The sequence below is a fragment of the Anser cygnoides genome, chromosome 15, assembly GCF_040182565.1.
Source record: "Anser cygnoides isolate HZ-2024a breed goose chromosome 15, Taihu_goose_T2T_genome, whole genome shotgun sequence".
Lineage (NCBI taxonomy): Eukaryota > Metazoa > Chordata > Aves > Anseriformes > Anatidae > Anser > Anser cygnoides.
The window spans coordinates 1321773-1338548 of NC_089887.1; the positions used below are offsets into that span (position 1 = coordinate 1321773).

The window sequence follows — 16776 nt, forward strand, 5'->3', positions numbered from 1 at the left end:
CCGCCCGGGGACCCGCGTTGGGCCCCCCCCCGTTCATCTGCCGCCTCGGGCCGCGGCCGGGGGCAGGCCCCGGGAGGGGGCGCTCCGAGCAGCCGCGTGCGGGCCCGGCCCCGCAGCGCCCTCCGAGCCGGGCCCGGCCGAGGCCCCCCCCCCCCCCAGACCCCGGGGGCCGCCTCCTGCCCCCGCCCGGTGCCGGGGGAGCCGCCCCGAGGCCGGCCCGGGCCGCGATGGACTTGGCGGTGCTGCTGGCGCTGTACCTGGGCCTGCTGCTGGCCGCCGCGGCCCTGCTCGGCGGCTGCCCGGGGAGCGCGGCGCGGGTAGGGCCCGGGGGGCGGCCCCGGGGCTGGGGGGGCCCGCAGGGGGCTGCGGGGACACGGGGCGCTGCGGGGCGGGGGTGTGTGTCACAGGGGGAACGGCTTTAAACTAAAAGGTCCGGGTCAGGTTAGATGTTAGCAGGAAATTCTGTACTCAGGCGGCGGCGAGGCCCTGGCCAGGCCGCCCCGGGGAGCTGCGGGTGCCCCCGGGCCGGGCTGGGGCTGGGGCTGGGTCGTGCCCCTGGGGCTGCGACCAGGCGGGCTGCAAGGTCCCTGCCAGCCCTAACCCTCCTGGGATTCCCGGCCTCCTCCGTAAAACGCGTGTGTGCGAGGATATCAGTCTGCTCTGTAAAAACTGGGGGTACGTGTGGGTACGTCTGAGCGGCGATGCGCGGCTCGGCCTGTGCCGATGACACCCCAGGTGGATGCCCACCTCCCAGCAGGATGCCCACCGGCACCCGCAGCAGCACTCTGCTTCCTTCGGGCTGCCGCAACCCTGCCCAGGCGGCTGCTCACAGCCTGCCCGCACCCAGGGGTGGCCTCTGCAGCCGCTGCTGCGCCAGGCTGGCCGCCCGCAGTCACCGGGGTGCTGGCAGGGTGGCACGTCTCGCCGTGCCAAAGTCGCGTCGTCCCGCTGTGCTAAAATCGCGTTTTCCTGCGGTGCCGAGATCCCGTTGTTCAGTGACAGCCTCGCACTTCACCTGTGAGATGCTCCTCAGTAACGAACCCCAAGGACGCGCAGCTTGTGGCGCTTGCTGCGCCCATTAAGAGGAGCAAGTTCTGGGGAGGTGCTGAGGATTAAAATAGGGAGGGAATTATAGCTGGTAATAAATGTCGTAGGGAAAGCTTTTAAGGTGAGTCTGTAATAATGTTGCAGGCTGTTGTTTCCTAATAACGTGAAGGAGCTTTAGAAGAGGATTAAGAGTTGGTGTTCTGTTGTAAAAGCAGGGAATGAATTGACAAGGCACTAGCTTATTTCTCTGTCTATTGGGCTGTGTCTGAATAGGGAAAAAAAAGGCATAGCAATCTTGCCAGGGAAAGGATAAGGCAATTACTTAAGTTGTAAATAATATTTAGTGCTGCTTATGAGAGTCTAAACAGACATTGATTTTTGTTCCTAGTGTTACCATTTTGTTTCATAGACGCTCACATCACTGTGCAGAGAAATTTATTATTTTGCCACATTCCTTAATAGGTACTTTTAAGAAACATGTAGCAATCAGCAACTAAAATGCTGCTGTGTTATAACATCCCTTTTTGGAGAAATGCAACTGATACTTGTATGCATGAAATAAACATGGGTAGTGCTAAATAGTTTCTGTAGACACTGTATTTTAAATTAATTTCTGACTGTAGTTAATTAAGTATATAAACCTGGGAGTGGATTGAAATTGTTTGACTGCACTCCTTGAAGACCCTTCAAAGTATTCATCGTGAGCAATACGAAATAACCACTTGCACACAGCACAGCTGTTTTTAGCTCTGTGGCAAGTCATCTTCCACCCCCGGGTCTTTTCCAAGCCGCCAGTGGTTCAGCTGCGCAGGCTGGTTTTATTACATGGGTCTCGTTCCCTCACACCTCTGTTATCACCGCAAGCACAAATTGTATTGTAAGAGCTTTTTTCTTTGATGTAAGAAGTGTCTGAAATACAAGGGATGGGTGTTCTGTAAGTGGGGGAATGGTGGGTGTCTCAGGTTATCAGTGCAGTGTTGGGCTGTAATTAACACACAGTTCATTTAAATTTGGATTTTGCAATTGTGTGATAGGTTGCTTTTCTGTCTAGTTGCCTAACGTGTCTCCTGTTGCAGTATTCAATCTCTTTTTAAAAAGGCTTGTAACTTGAACTGCTGATAAGAGGCATACCACTTAAAAGAAAAATATTTGACATCTTTCAACTCTACATATGTTTTTTGCCTTCTGGTCTTTCACATCTAAGATAAAAAGCTCTGACTGCATATTTTCTTTCCATGTCTGCTAGAAATAGGCTCAGCTGCTCTATTTCTTCCACCGCTGATGGAGCAGCGTGTTGCTATAGAGATCTGTCATCTTCTGAACAGCACAGCCAAACAACCCCAGAGTCACAGCCTATTGCGGAGGATGTCACTGAATGAAGACAGGCAGTTTTATTCTTCATTGTGTCTGGCTGCTTTTGAAACGGCACTCAGACAGACGTGGAGCTATCAGACTGAATCGTGGCCGTAGTTGAAGAAGCTGGGGTGGGGGTTTTGCTTTGTGGTTTTGTATGTTTGTTTGTTTGTTTTTCTGGAGGATAGCAGGCTTTATCTCTTTGCTTATCTCTGCTTACATCTGTCGGATGTCCTGATGAAGCATATTGTAGTTGAGAAATTGCTCAGTTCTATCCCCTGCTCAGCCACTGACCCAGTCTATAACCTGATAAAAGCTCCTTATAACTTTCACACATTAACCCAGATAAATTTGTTTGTGCCTGCTGGGCTTCAGAAATAGGGAACCTCACTCCCCTTTTGAAAGCCCCAGCAACTGCTTGCCTATATTCTTAGGAGCTCAAATGCCCCTGAAGACGAGCTTCCTCCCTGGTGATACGGGTCCAGGGATATGTAAGTGAGGGGTGAGGTGACTTACATTTTTGTTTGGACTGCGCCCACGGCAGAAGTGATGTGCAGTACCGGTAACGGTGTTTTCATGTGCTTCAGGTATTGTCATTGGTAATCCCCACACGGCTCCAGAGAGTGACACAGAAGGTGCTTCACAGGCTCTTCCACACACGGTAATGCATGTTTATTTTATGCTTTTGACATTGTTTTTGGTAATGTTTCTGATTACTGTTGATGATCTCTTGCCACTGCTACCACCGGAGCTTTCGGTGTTATCCTCAGATATTCCATCTTCATTAGGGATGCTTGGTGGGGATTACAGATTTCCCTTAAGGCTTGCCATACTGTTGTCTTTCTGTTCCTTCTGTTGAGAAGATGGAACTCTGAAACATGTGAACATATTTGACAAACAACGTGGCTCGGGAGTTTCCACTACAACAGATGCTGGTCACACTGGTGGGAAGCTGCATCCCCAGGAGAATTACAAAACAAACTCCCTGGCAGCTGCGGAATGAGTTAGACAGAGCTGGTGATCCCAACTCCCCCTCAAATCCCATTAGTCTTAGTCCAGCAGCCTGGGCGTGCAGGTGGCTCAAGGGGAAGCTGCACAGCTGCCAGTGTGCAGCCTGCTGTATTAAGGTGAATTGCGTAGTGTCCTGTAAAATTTGGTGCTTTAAGATCTGCTTCAGGAACTACTTAAATGCCCTTCCCCTGGGGGTGGCAACTCCAGTTTGCCAGGCACTCGAGGGGCGTCTACAGCTGTCGATTGCACACTGCTGTTGTTCCGTCGCCTGCTGTGCAGATTTTCTGGTGTTAGTTAACACAGCCCAGGAGAGTGGTTTCACTGTCAAATGTGCAGTCAGCAACAGAGCAATTATCTGATGAGCCTGGTGTGGTTGTCACTGCTAGCTTACGCGGCGTGCTGGAGGCACTTGGATCCTTCGAGCACGCCCTTCTGCTGCGTCACCTCATTCACCGAGAGACTTCTCATTTCACGCAGAGGTGCAGCGAGGTGCAGCACTTGAGGGAGCCTTCTTGCAGCCCTGCAGCTGAGAGGAGATCACCAGGATCTCACTGGATTGCACACAGAAACAGTGTGGGAGAGAGCAGGAGAGGAGAGCTTGGCACGCTGTAGGAGGATACCCCTTACTAGTTATTTCAAACTGGTGATAGAAGTCCAGCAAACTGGTGTATCGTGCAAAGAGCTGCAGTGGAAGTTGCTGTCCTAACGCACGGCTTGTCTGGTGTTGGTTTGCCAGGCTGCTGGCAGCTGCGGCGCAGCTGGTGCACCCCAAACCAGCCTGCGTGCCCAGCAGCTGTGCAGCTTGCCTCGCAGAAGCTGTACTCTGCTGGCAGGCTGGAACCAGCGCTCGCCATCGGTAACGTTCTGCCACGCTTTCTTTTAGAACAGCTGCTTACGGCTCTTCTATATTACAGTTTTTTAAAATTACCGTTTATTGGGGTTTTTCTTTGCTTTCAGAGCAGCATGTAGCAAATGTTTTTTGGCAGAATATTTTGCAGCCTATTGCTGTGGCATGTTTTAGCAGCACACAGGGACTATGAGACTGTACTGGACTCTGACAGAAAAGAATCCCAAGGACGTGCTAATAACGGAAGTGAATTTAGCTGGGGTTTTTAAATGAGTTCATGTGCAAAGGAGTCACTGGGTGGAGAGAACTCTCTTAATATGCAGTCCATGTTGGCCTAAAAACCTAAAAGAGATGTCCCCTTGCATTTGGAAAGTCTGTGCTGATCACCTGAGCGTACTTGATCCGTTAATCGGGATGCTGAGCGTTAAACAGACTGTCCCCTTTCTGTTGCAGAAGCCGTTTGTTCGCTGTCCTGCACGTAGCCTTGCAGGCGGCAGTCTATGCTGAATACACGTGGGAAGTGTTTGTTTACTGCTGGGAGCTGGAGTTCCACCTCCTTCTTCTGCTCCTGCCCTACCTGCTGCTGGCTGGGAACATCGGCTGCTTCGTTCTCTGCTCCCGTGCCGATCCCGGTAAGCTCATGCCGATTGCGGGCTGTGGCTGTTTGAAAATGGAACCTAAAAAATGTTGCAAACACCAATACTTTTACTATTTACTCCTTTTTTTTCCCACAGGTATAATAACAAAATCAAATCATGCATCACTGGTGAAGATTTATGCATACGATGGTGCATTATTTCAGAAAGGCATCCTGTGCCCTACGTGCAACATGGAGAAGCCAGCCAGATCCAAACACTGCAGTAAGAATGTTAACTTGCTTGGCAAGCATAACAATAATATACTCCCAAATTAGTTCTTTATCAATAACTGCAGTTCACACTATATCTGCTTTGTTACCCAGCTCAATACACATAGGATTTTGTTCATTTTTAGCAGGGTCCCAGATCACAGCTGCCCTTTGTCCATTCACGGAACTATTTTGCTGTTAATTATTCTCACAGAAATTACCAGTTCTGAGGGTATTGTTTTGGGTCAGGGATAGGCAAGCATTTGAGTACCTAGAGGGGAAATAAAAATCATTGCCTGCCAAGAGCTGAGCTCAGGATTTTGTGTTTCTCTTGCAGAATTTGCTGTTATCATCATCACTTAAAATAAAGCAGGCAGATGCCTAACTTTCACATGCTGCAATAGGCAGTATTGTCAGAGAAGCCAAAGTCACAGAATCGTAGAATGATTTGGTTTGGAAAGGACCCTAAAGATCATCTAACCCCCTTCCATGGCCAGGGACACCTTCCACTAGACCAGGTTGCTCAAAGCCCAGTCCAACCTGGCTCTCTCTAGTCTTGGTTGGTGAACAAAAGAGGAAATGAGGTACACGTGTTTGTTTTTAATGTTTATTTCGAGGTATGTGGTTGAAATTCATTGATTTGCTTAAAACATTATCACCTAAATCATGACCATCATTTTTTCTTGGATGAATAGCTATCTAAACTGTGTAAAAATCAAACTGATTGCTTAAAAGCCAACTAACCGAGCTGTCTTGTCACTCACTTTTGATCAGGTTTTTGCAATATCTGCGTACACCGTTTTGATCACCACTGTGTGTGGGTCAACAACTGCATTGGTGCCTTCAACGCAAGGTATTTCTTCTTCTACCTCTCCACGCTGACTGTTACGGCTGCAACCATTGCGAGCATCACAGTAGCGTTTCTCATCCAAGTGGTGCTGCTGTCAGATATGATGCATGGGAGTTACATTGATGACCAAGGACAAGAGCAGGCTGTTGATATTCTCTTTCTCATTCAGGTAAGCTTATGCTCACTGGGCCATTAGCCTACCTGGAATTTAGATTTCCCAGTGCTGGAATTTAACTCAACAAAGAGCTGCTTAAACTGTATCGTGTCACCAAAACCTGAAGCTGTACCAGATTGTGACCTCTTTGTTTGGCAGTTTTGCAGTGCATCTGCGTTGATGATTTTTTTAAATAAAATAATAAAAAAAAATCCTCCAGTACAAAAATGTAAACATTCAGAGATAAATGGATTTAGAAAATGCCCCCACTTATTAGCAAGCTTTGCAAAGAATTAAATTTCTGGAAATCCGCATGCTTTACTCAAAGATTCAATTTAGAATGGAGCATTGCTGAGCTGGAGGGAGGATGGAGCTATCACCTGGTTTCTGGGGCAGTGGTTACGTGTATAGACAAGCATTTCAGGTGGGATGTTGCTTTGTCTCTTTTGCCATGTGATTTAGTACTCCAACTTTGTAACCAAGTTGTTATTTTCTTTCCTTGCAGCACCTTTTCTTGACTTTTCCTAGGATTGTCTTCATGCTTGGGTTTGTTATTCTTCTCACACTTCTGCTGGGTGCGTACTGCTGTTTCAATCTATATTTGGCTTTAACCAACCAAACTTCCAATGAGTGGCATAAATCCAGAAGATCTGGGTGTTCCCACCATCTAACATTGCAGCCCTATGACAGACAAGTTGTTCACAAAAATATTTATTCTAAAGGAGTCTGGATGAATTTAAAGGAAATCTTTAAGCCTCCCACAGTGCTGGAAAAAGAGAAGAAAACATGAAACTACTACCCCTTTGATTAGGCTTTTCTATTTTTATTTTTTTTACTTTTCTAAGACTTTGATTCAGCAGTGTGTTTTGATACCACAAGCAACTTTTGTAAAAAAAGGTTACTGTATTTCAGTTAATTATAAACTTTGTTTTCATAAAGGTGATGAATCTTCAAAAAATAGTGTTTGCAAGTTTGTCTGTAACACTGCTCGTAGCAGCTGTTAAAGCGACATGTTAATCTTTTCAGACACAGCACAGCCCAGAAGCTACTGTACTAGGGTATGCACACACATATGCAAGGAGCTTAAAAAAAAGTTACCATTACTGGTTGTATGCTGCATAACATATGCCACTGCACAACAGGCAAACTGAGTTCCTAAATTACTTTGGTACGTCTTAATTATGTCTTCCTGCAGGAGACTTTACAGCAATGTAGTGAGGACATACATATGGAACAGCATATAAAGATACATAATTTGTCGATTATTCACATTTTGTTTGCCCTGTAGGAAGGTAGAACGGTGCAGTCGGCTGTGAGATGCTGATTAACAATGCCTCTGCAGAGCACTACTTAGGATACTTGACTTGGTGAGGTCTTATTAGAGAGAGCAGTAATGAACTTGCTGGCATGAAGAAGCAAGTTTGGTCCAGCAGACTGCGGCGAATGCCTTTACTTGGCAAATGTTTAACCCGTTACTAGTAACAACATGTACAAGGAGTGAGAGACCTGACCCTGTCCTAGGTATTTCTTTGTTGTTTTGGCATTTTGCTGCAGGGGAAGTAAAAGCTGCCAAAGCTGTTTCTAAGGCTGCTCACCTGCATTCACAGAACAGGCACCTTTAAAAGCAGAGCGGTAACATGGCCTTCCACTTCCGCACAGGGATGTTTTAGGTGAGCTCTGAAAGGCGCTTCAGCAGTGTCCTTCAAGAAAACACCGTGCCTTGATGATCAAAGGCAGAAGTACATTTACAGCTATGCAAGTGACCTTCTGAAATCCCTCTAAGTGGAATGTTAACTATAGATCACTTGAAAGACGTCCACCAGCACAGATGTACTGGCTGCTTTAAGAGATCTGTTTATGTCTGGGGGGAAGACCGTTTTTGACTCACCCAACAATGAGGGTTTCTTAATCACAATATTAAGCAGCCCTGTTCTTTTCTCCTTCCAGAAATTCTTCTGTTTGAGTGACAATATAGCAGAAATTGGAAAAATATCGTAAGAACTTTAAATAACTTTATTTTTAAAAATGTATTTACATGCCAAACCTGTACAATATGCAATTAAAAATCCATATATGATTTTAAAAAAATCATGTACATTATGGCTTTACACACCAACAGACTAGCTCTCAGAGCAGCCTGTTTGGCTTTGCAAGGGTACAATGGTGCATTCTTTCATAGACCAGTACATAAGGCTACTCGTCTGGAATACAAAATAAAATAATTAAAAAAAAAAATACTGCAGTACCATGCCTTAGGAGAAGTAAAGTAGTGAGGTTAAAGGCATGAAAGTGTTTGACTGGTAGTAAATGCACACCAGAACTCCTTAGGTTTGGTATTCTTGTTTTGTTTTAAATGCATATGATTAATTTAAGTAGTCTCTTACGAGACCCTATTTACTTGTTCCACTTTCTGAATCTTTTTAAATTTAAACACCAGAACGCTACTGCCCTGTGGTCAGAGGTAAATGCTTTGCAAAGGCTCTTCCTTTATTTGAGGCAGCTGTACAAAACACTGAGACCATCAAATGTGGCATATCGGCCACCTCCACGGTATACCCACGCAGAGGTTTTTAACTACTGATTTCCATTTTAAACAGAAAATAGCTCAGGCCTGTACCATCCTGTTACGCCACTTACCTATAGAGGCATTCCCTCCCTTGCTCTCTGAACAATTGTAATGGCAAACTTAGAATTGATCAAATTCCCCAACCTGGAGAAAAATAATTAGTTTTACATTAACATCTGTCAGTAGCTGCACGTTGACGATTACACAATCACAGTCTGGACTTCCACCTCCCCCTCCTGGGAGGCAATCACAAACTCTCCTGCGTGTTCCATTATTTCAATGTCCTCTGATGCCACCATCGTCACTGTCGCTTCTTCTGTCTCGATGCTACCCTCTGTAGTCAGCACTGCTCCTTCTCCGATGGCAGAAGCCAGCGTCATAGCCACCTGCTCCGTGAGGCTTTCAGGGGTCGCAATGGTGATGGTGTCTGCAGCATCCGTGGTTACCTCGGAGTTTTCTGCCACGGTGACATTCTGTACAATGATCTGGTGACCAGAGTTTGCTTGATTTACTATTTGTTGCACAACCTTCATAATGTGGCTGTCAACCTACATGACGAGAAAAGAGGCCAAGTTACTTCTTGATGTGTTGCACTGTTAGAAGTGCATACAATTGTAACCCTAAGCAGTGCACAATGACTAGCAGCGCAGTGCTACAAGCAGCATTTAATTCCAGTTTCCTCCAGCTGTTCACTAAAGTTCTCATCAACCCAAGAACAGCAGGCTCTTAGAACAAGTAGCACCTCATGTCACTGAAGACACTTCTCCGGCGGGGTACTTTCTACAGCAAGTCAGATCATAGCAAAACCGTAACAACGCACGCCCAGTCACTCAGACTGGCTGACTACAACCGAAGAGCCTCTGATTCTGCCACAACCGTTGTTTCTAGCGTTCACAAATTCCTTAGGAGGATCACTTCCCAAAGGCCGAAGTGTTGTACAATTCTACACAGCCAGCAGCTACATTCTCACGTGTTACGCCCTCCAAGTTCCTCGCCACCATCACTCACGGGATATAGAATTAGACAGAACTTTGGTCAAACCCAGTATGACCACTGTTGTGTTTTTATACAGACAGATCTGCAAAACTGCACTGGTAGGTATATAAATTACTTGAAGTTGGGCTTATTTAGCATGACTTTCAGACGCTAAAAGTAATTCATTTCACCTACAGAAAGGACCTACAGAAAGAACAGTTTAAATGGCTGCTTTACCTCATGCCTTGTTCCCTCTATGATTTCAGTAGCTTCGCTGGTCTCCATGTCTTCAGTAGCAGTCTTGAAAGACAAAATACAATGATTCCCTTTTTAGAGTATTATGAAAAATCTTCTATTTCCGCGATACAAGACACTAAGATCTTTTATAAAAGTCTTCCTGTTTCTCCTCCATGACGCAGTAACTACTCTAAAGACAACAACTTAAAATTTTCTCTAAAGCCCACTATGAAGAGCTACTTCAGAGTAATGCAAAGTGCTCACAAACAACCGAAAGAGAACATCCTCTCTCAGCAGGACTCTGCCAACGGGCGGATTTTTTCTCCTGTCAGTAGCAGCCGCAATGTTTACTATGGCAGCACTAAAGGCACTCAATAATGGACTGTTGTTCTGCACAGATGAGGGCTAGCTCCTTGTCACAAAGAGGAAGAAAGCAAAATGCATCATTCGTTGCTTTCGGCAGCTAGAGACTGTTACAAAATGTTTATTTCAGACAAAAAAAAAGCTATCTAAAAATGGGAGAAAAGAGTAATTAAATGTTGAAAGTAAGCTGAAGCAAGGACAAAAATCCTAAACAGTCAGAAGTTCTCCGTCTCAGCCTTCTGATTAACTATGGACAGTCTTTCCCACATTCTCACTTTTGTGCCTTTGTTACATGCAGGACAACAAGGTTTTTTGCCCCATTTCTTACCTCAATAATGTATTCCTGAGTGTCTGCCACCACTGAAGAAAACTCTACCAAAACAGTATGAGGATCCTCAGAGATGACTGTTGCAGCTAAATTATCAGCCGACTGACTTTCCTCAGACACCATCACTTCCTCCACCTCTTTCAAAGCCAGGAGGCAGCCACCTGAATGGTATTCCAAAAATGAAGGAAAAAGGAAAAAACACACATTATTTTTCAGAACCAACTCAAATATTGGAGTATCTGACAAGTACTCTGCAGCACTAATGGGACCCCTTTAACAGGATACCACTGACAAACGGCCAGCAGTCGGCATGCTCTGATCCTACCAAGCCAAATACGGACCTAGAAGAGGCCTCTGCTACATCAGACAACAGACCTGAGCCTCGAGCAGAGCAGCTGCCCAGTGCGATTTGAAGAAATACACAACTAAATTCAGATGCGTAAAATCGTACAGGATTTCAAAAGCTGTATGTAAAGAATATACAATAGATGTAAAACTTTTGGCATGGTTTAAGCAGTGTATCTTTTCTGCTTACGCACTGCATTTCACTATCTACCCGGGAAACTCTCTTGTAAGGGTAACACAGGTTCACAGGACAATCTCAATGCATCATCATCACTACCTACGGAAGTTTGAAAATCCACACTTAGGAGGCAAAGGAGCAACAGTGGCCATTTTTTTGGCCTAAACAAAGCACCGATCAACATAGATCAAAATATATAAATAAATAAATCTCCGCATCCTCTCTTTTGATGCAAGAGAAATGCAGATAAACAAATGGCCTTGTTCGAAGGTCATTAGAACCATCCTAAACATTTTGTACCACCCTGAAAACTCACAATCATTCAGCCAAAAAGCAGCCTGTCCAAACCAGAACCCAGAACACAGACATCCGCCCCCACCACAGCACAGACAAGCTTTGCCATCTCACCTTTGGTCTTTAAGTGTCTGTTGAGAGTACCGTGCTCCGCAAACCCTCGCCCGCACTTGTAACACTTGAAAGGCTTCTCCCCTGTGTGATGGCGGATGTGGCGGACCAGCGAGCCCTTTTCCCGAAAGCCCCGACTGCAGTACTGACACACGTAAGGCTTATCCTCTAAATGCGTACGGAAATGAACTTGCTGGGCGTTCTGTACAGAGAGAGACGTAACAGAAGCTCAGTGACAAACTCAAGTAAGCAGTGTGTTAGCTTCCAATGTTAGAGTCAGCATCTTTGAGGACTTGTTCTTACCAAAGACGCGTCAAAGACGTCTGTATTACTATTACATAAGATTTTCATACACAAAGGAACAGTTTCCTCATAACTGTGACGGTTTTATTAAGACTGTCCCTCCTTTCCACACTAGCTGGCATTTGTTCATTCAGCAGTGAAGCCTCCTAGCTTCTCCCAAACCCTAGCTCTGGAATGGGAACTTTGAAGGCAACCCTGTTGTGCAAGGGAGACATACCTTTGTCTTGTACCGCTTGCCACACTTTGGACAGGAATACGGTCGCTCGTCAGAATGCACCCTCCGATGCCCCTTCACATGCGCGATGGTCTTGTAGAGCTTGCCACACTCGCCACAGCGGAAACGCCGTTCGTTCACGTGCACTTCTTGATGCTTTTTTAGCAGATAACCCTTTGTGAACTCTTTGCCACACTCCTCACACTTAAAAGGCTTGTAATCTAGAGAGAGAACACATGGCGGATACAGGACAACCAGGAGTAGCAAAGCAGGAAAATCCTGCAATCGTTACCGCACCCAAATGGCATTGCTACACCATCAGTGGAACTGGCATTCCCTGCCACCGCACAGTAAGGAAACCTGGCAATTTTACCCACCAGCAGTAGCTGAGGTTATCATTATCTGGCTAATGAAAACAGTGCAGTTACTCACTTGTGTCTTACAAGAAGCAACACTTGTCTTGGGCCAGTTCGTGGTGTTGCCATCTGTAATGATCACGGCTAACTGACGGCTAAAACAGATCACAGAGGCCCTTCTCTGAACACAAGCCAAAGGCAGGAAAAAGACATCATGCTGCTGACTGCACTACCCTCTTCTGCACTTCAGCCCTTTCCAGAAAAGTATCTAGTACTGCCATAACAAAATTCTTACAAAAATTCTGACCCAGAAAAGAAGCAAAGTGATAAGTTTCAATGCAGAGCATGGGCTTTGTCTCATTCATAAGTGAATTGCACTCACATGTTGATCTTAGGGCCTTTGGTGTCTTTCAAGGAAGCCTTTCAACACCTATGACCTCACTACTCTTTTAAATTGGCCCCTGCACAAAACTCTACTTCTGAGGATACAATGCAGGTCCTGAGACACAGAGCCTTTTTTGTACTTCTTTTACACTCTATTCTGAAACTTCAGAAAAGTCAGCTGCTCCAACCTTAGCATGCAAATATGAAAAACATCAACTGAATTTGCATGGCTGAAGGCCACATGAAGACAAGGAATGTGAGACAACAGAAACTACACCACGTTCAAGAACATGGTAAGACACAGCACATTTTAGACAACAGCATACGCAGCAGAGCCTTACCTAAATGGCCTTTGATGTGTGTTTCGAGGGAAGTAGCTTCACTGAAGGCTTCATTACAGTGAGGGCAAACGTAACTCTTGTACCCGTTTGTTCTTTCTGCATCTGTCTATTGGAAAGAAAACAGCACAGCATGTATGGGTTTTGTACAGGTGGTGTTGCTGACTAAATTCCCAATACCCCAGCTTTGACAAGATTTACATGTTAACAGAAGAGAGCATGCGCTCACATACACACTTGCAACGAGCAAAAAGACATGCTATAAAAATTGGCACAAAGACACAGGGACAGGGAGACCTGCAGGGAGGACAATGTGCAGGGTGATCAGGCAAACCCCACTGTAAACAGCCAAGCGTAGGCTCAGATTAAGAATCTATTTAGGAAGTACAAACGTACAGGCTCTGCTTGTTCTATTTCAACACACTGTTCCCCACAGGGCTCCTCTTCTGCTTCCACCACTTCGTTTTCTAGTTCTTCTGCAGCCGGTACAGCAGGCTCATCTGGCTTCTGCATTTCTTCCACAGCAACTCTCTCTATCACAATGCCAGAATTCCTCATGGCCTGCCTCAGCAGATTCTCGCTGTTTGGTTCCCCCTCACATGGCAGCTCCTCGGGATGTGGCTCCTGAAGGAATAAATAGCCCAACAATTGCTGCAGCAAATACACAGGCTTTTTTTTTCCTTTTTTTTTTTTCCCCCCACAGCAACATTGGTACAACAGTAACTATTGCCAAGGTGGCACATGCCATGATATTGGGCACCTAAGAAAATTTCACAAAGTAAAATACTTCAAAATACTTCTTTGTGTAAAATACACGATGGGTAGGTATTCCAGAGAAACGACACTCACATCTTGGTCCAGAGATTTTTCATCTACGACGGGAAGCTCCTGCATTTGGACATGGACTTCATGAAGAACGTTGCCTTTTGCATCTGTCACTAGATGAATCACAGGCGAGGTCTCAATGGACTCACTCGCCATTGATGAAACGGTGTCTGCGTTTGAACTGCAGGAACCTTCAAGAACAGCAGCAGAATGAATCACCTGGTATACTGCCAATCCCTCTAAACGTGTGTCTTAGAACACGAGGTGCCTGTTAAAACCATCTTTGTACCAGATCCTCACGCATTCTTACAGTTGGTGTCTGGCTACAGGCACTTCGGGTTAATAGCTTAGATCGATGTAAAATTACTTTTTCCCATGGAAAAGATAGGACTTGAATACCGCAGCAATATATTTTCCTTAAATTAAAAAGAATTTATAGTTCAAGTACCAGGAACACGCTCAGTTTGATCAGACACAAGACAGGTATTTACAGCATCACTGACCTGCGGGCAAGTCATCTTTATTGACGACTATTTCTTTGTTCACGTTGAAGCGAATTTTTTCGGTGCAAGGTGTCAGAGATTTCAGGTGCCGAGTCAAAGCTCCCGATTCCCGGAAGCTTTTTCCACATTTCTTGCATTTGTAAGGTCTTTCATCTGGGAATAAGAATCAAAATAACCGTGTTAAACTATCCGCTGCCAGTTATTAAAGTTCTGTGTGACACCCTTAGAAAAGAACGCATTCAGCTTCTTACAGCAAGCAGATTATGCCTATCCCACAACCCCACACTGCCTCCCAGCACCCCAGGGAGCACATCAGGGAGCTCAAGAGCTCAGCAGAAGATGGAAAGCGGCAACAAATTCTGCCCTAAAGTATGCTGGATAACGACACACAGTGCACTCCAGCAGTAAGGAACAATTTGGAGTACTCTTACCAGTGTGGCGCCGATGGTGTCGAATCAGAGACCCCTTTGTCCTAAAGGAAGTTCCACAGAGTTTACATTCATAGTCCTTCCTGCTGCTGTGAGTGATCATGTGAGCTTTGAGGATGCTTGCCTAGGGTAAGAAATGCATTTTAAAAGATGTTTCAGATGGTAAAGGATGTTGCATTTCAACTACGTGCTTTTTATCCAGAAAAAATAGTTCCTTTTCAAAAGTAAAGTTCTAATGTCAAAGCATACGTGCAGTAGAAAAGCACATTGTTAACTTGAGACATCTTAGTGCAACGGCTAGCGTAAATATCGTACTAATCTAACAGAGTGGAAGTCATACTTACTGTTTTAAACGTCTTCTGGCATAATTCACACACATATCGTCCTTCCTTGTTAACCAGAAGCTTAACTTTTATCAGTTCTGTGGAAATATCCTGCTCCTGATCATCGGGGTTGCTTTGTTCTTCAGCGACTTCCCCGTCAACATCACCATTTGGGTTTTCGAAAACGTGGTCTCCAGCAACAATGACTTCTTTTATGTGCCCACTACCTGGGAAAAGGACACAAAGACAGCTATGCCCTTTACAAAAGACGGCTTTACATGACTAGATCAACTTACTCCCTCAGAATTTCAAGCGGTAGGAAGGAGAAATGAGTGCTTTAACTCTGGAACACTGGTCTTTGTAAAGTTCTTGTTGTTATAGTGTTAATAATAAAATGGGTACTTCTGCAATGAAAGTTTAAATCTAGTTTGTATCACTGCAGAGCTGGCCTAGGGATGCCTCTTGCCTCTTTACGGTAACGCCCAGTCCCAAGCATACAGCACAGAGACATCATTTACCCAACCACAACGGAAATCAAACAGAAGAGGACGCCGGACAAGCGAACAAGTTCCTGACAGCAGGGATGTAAAGGCATGCGTGCCGTGAGGCTCACCTACTATCGCTGACGCGTTGCCGATCTCATCTGCTATTGAAGACGCCTCAACAACTATATGGGCAACCGTTATGGACTCCTCGACAGAGGGAACAACCTGTCAAGGCAGATAAGACTTTAACAGAAAAGCTCTGTTACTTCTGGAGACGTAGCACTGCGTTGTCCCCCCCCCGGCCCATCAGACCCTTCTCACCCCACGCCGAGGCGCGGCCGGGGGCCACCCGCCCTCACCTTCTGTGCCTCCTGCTGCGGAGGAGCGGCGGCGCCGCGGGCTCGGGGGCTCGCTGGCAGCCCTTCTGCAGCTTGTGCTGGACGAACTCCTCCAGGGACGTGAACTCCGCCTGGCAGCGGCCGCACCTGTGCACGTCGGCCTCATCTGCAGGGAGAAACGGGCCCGGCACCGGCCGGGATCAGCCGGTGGGGGGGGGGGGGGGGGCGGGGGGGAACCGGGGGGCACGGCCGGTGCCCGGGCACGGCACCGGGGCGCTGGCACGGCCCGGGGGGGCCCCGGCACCCCCAGCCCCGAGCCCCCGCTGCCGCCCCCCCCTCCCCCCGCCCCGCGCCGCCCCCCCCCCCGGGCCCCGGTACCTTCCTCGCCGAAAGGCGCGGGGAGGCCGAGGAAGGCCGCGGGCCCGGCGGGGCTTGAGCTCGGTGCCGCCGCCTCCCCCTGCCGCTCCCCGGCCGCGGCTGCCGTAAGCGCCGCCGGCCCCGCGCCCGCCGCCGTCGCGGCCTCCATGTCGCAACGCGCCGCACGGCCAAGATGGCGGCTTTACGGCCGTGTCGTCATAACAACGGGCCGCGGGCCGGTCGCCCCAAGGGCTCGGCGGGGAACAGCGCCCGGCGCGGGGGTTCCGGGGGGAGGGGGTTCCGGGGGGGGCCGGGGGGTACCGGCGGCTGGGGGCCGGGGGCTGCGCCCCCCCCCCGCGCTTTGACCGCGCTCCCCCCTCCCGAGCAGGCTCCGGACGCGGCGCGCGGGCTGCCCA

General features: G+C 47.2%; 2 protein-coding genes across 2 annotated transcripts; one reads left to right on the plus strand and one right to left on the minus strand.

Annotated features, from left to right (window-relative positions):
* The first annotated feature begins 133 nt into the window (after positions 1-133).
* Positions 134-7387, plus strand: ZDHHC4 (zinc finger DHHC-type palmitoyltransferase 4). Its single transcript, XM_066977871.1, has 6 exons — positions 134-317; positions 2988-3061; positions 4712-4890; positions 4993-5118; positions 5880-6124; positions 6615-7387. The coding sequence occupies exons 1-6, from the start codon at positions 228-230 to the stop codon at positions 6897-6899; spliced, it is 999 nt and encodes a 332-aa protein (XP_066833972.1). The 5' UTR covers positions 134-227; the 3' UTR covers positions 6900-7387.
* Positions 7388-8104: 717 nt separating this feature from the next.
* E4F1 (E4F transcription factor 1) lies at positions 8105-16624 on the minus strand. The gene is made up of 15 exons (XM_066977873.1): positions 16382-16624; positions 16055-16169; positions 15932-15947; positions 15794-15890; positions 15202-15407; positions 14861-14981; positions 14430-14582; positions 13951-14117; positions 13498-13725; positions 13105-13210; positions 12027-12244; positions 11510-11708; positions 10579-10739; positions 9888-9950; positions 8105-9223 (listed from the first exon to the last, which is right to left on the minus strand). The coding sequence occupies exons 1-15, from the start codon at positions 16527-16529 to the stop codon at positions 8876-8878; spliced, it is 2346 nt and encodes a 781-aa protein (XP_066833974.1). The 5' UTR covers positions 16530-16624; the 3' UTR covers positions 8105-8875.
* Positions 16625-16776: the final 152 nt, after the last annotated feature.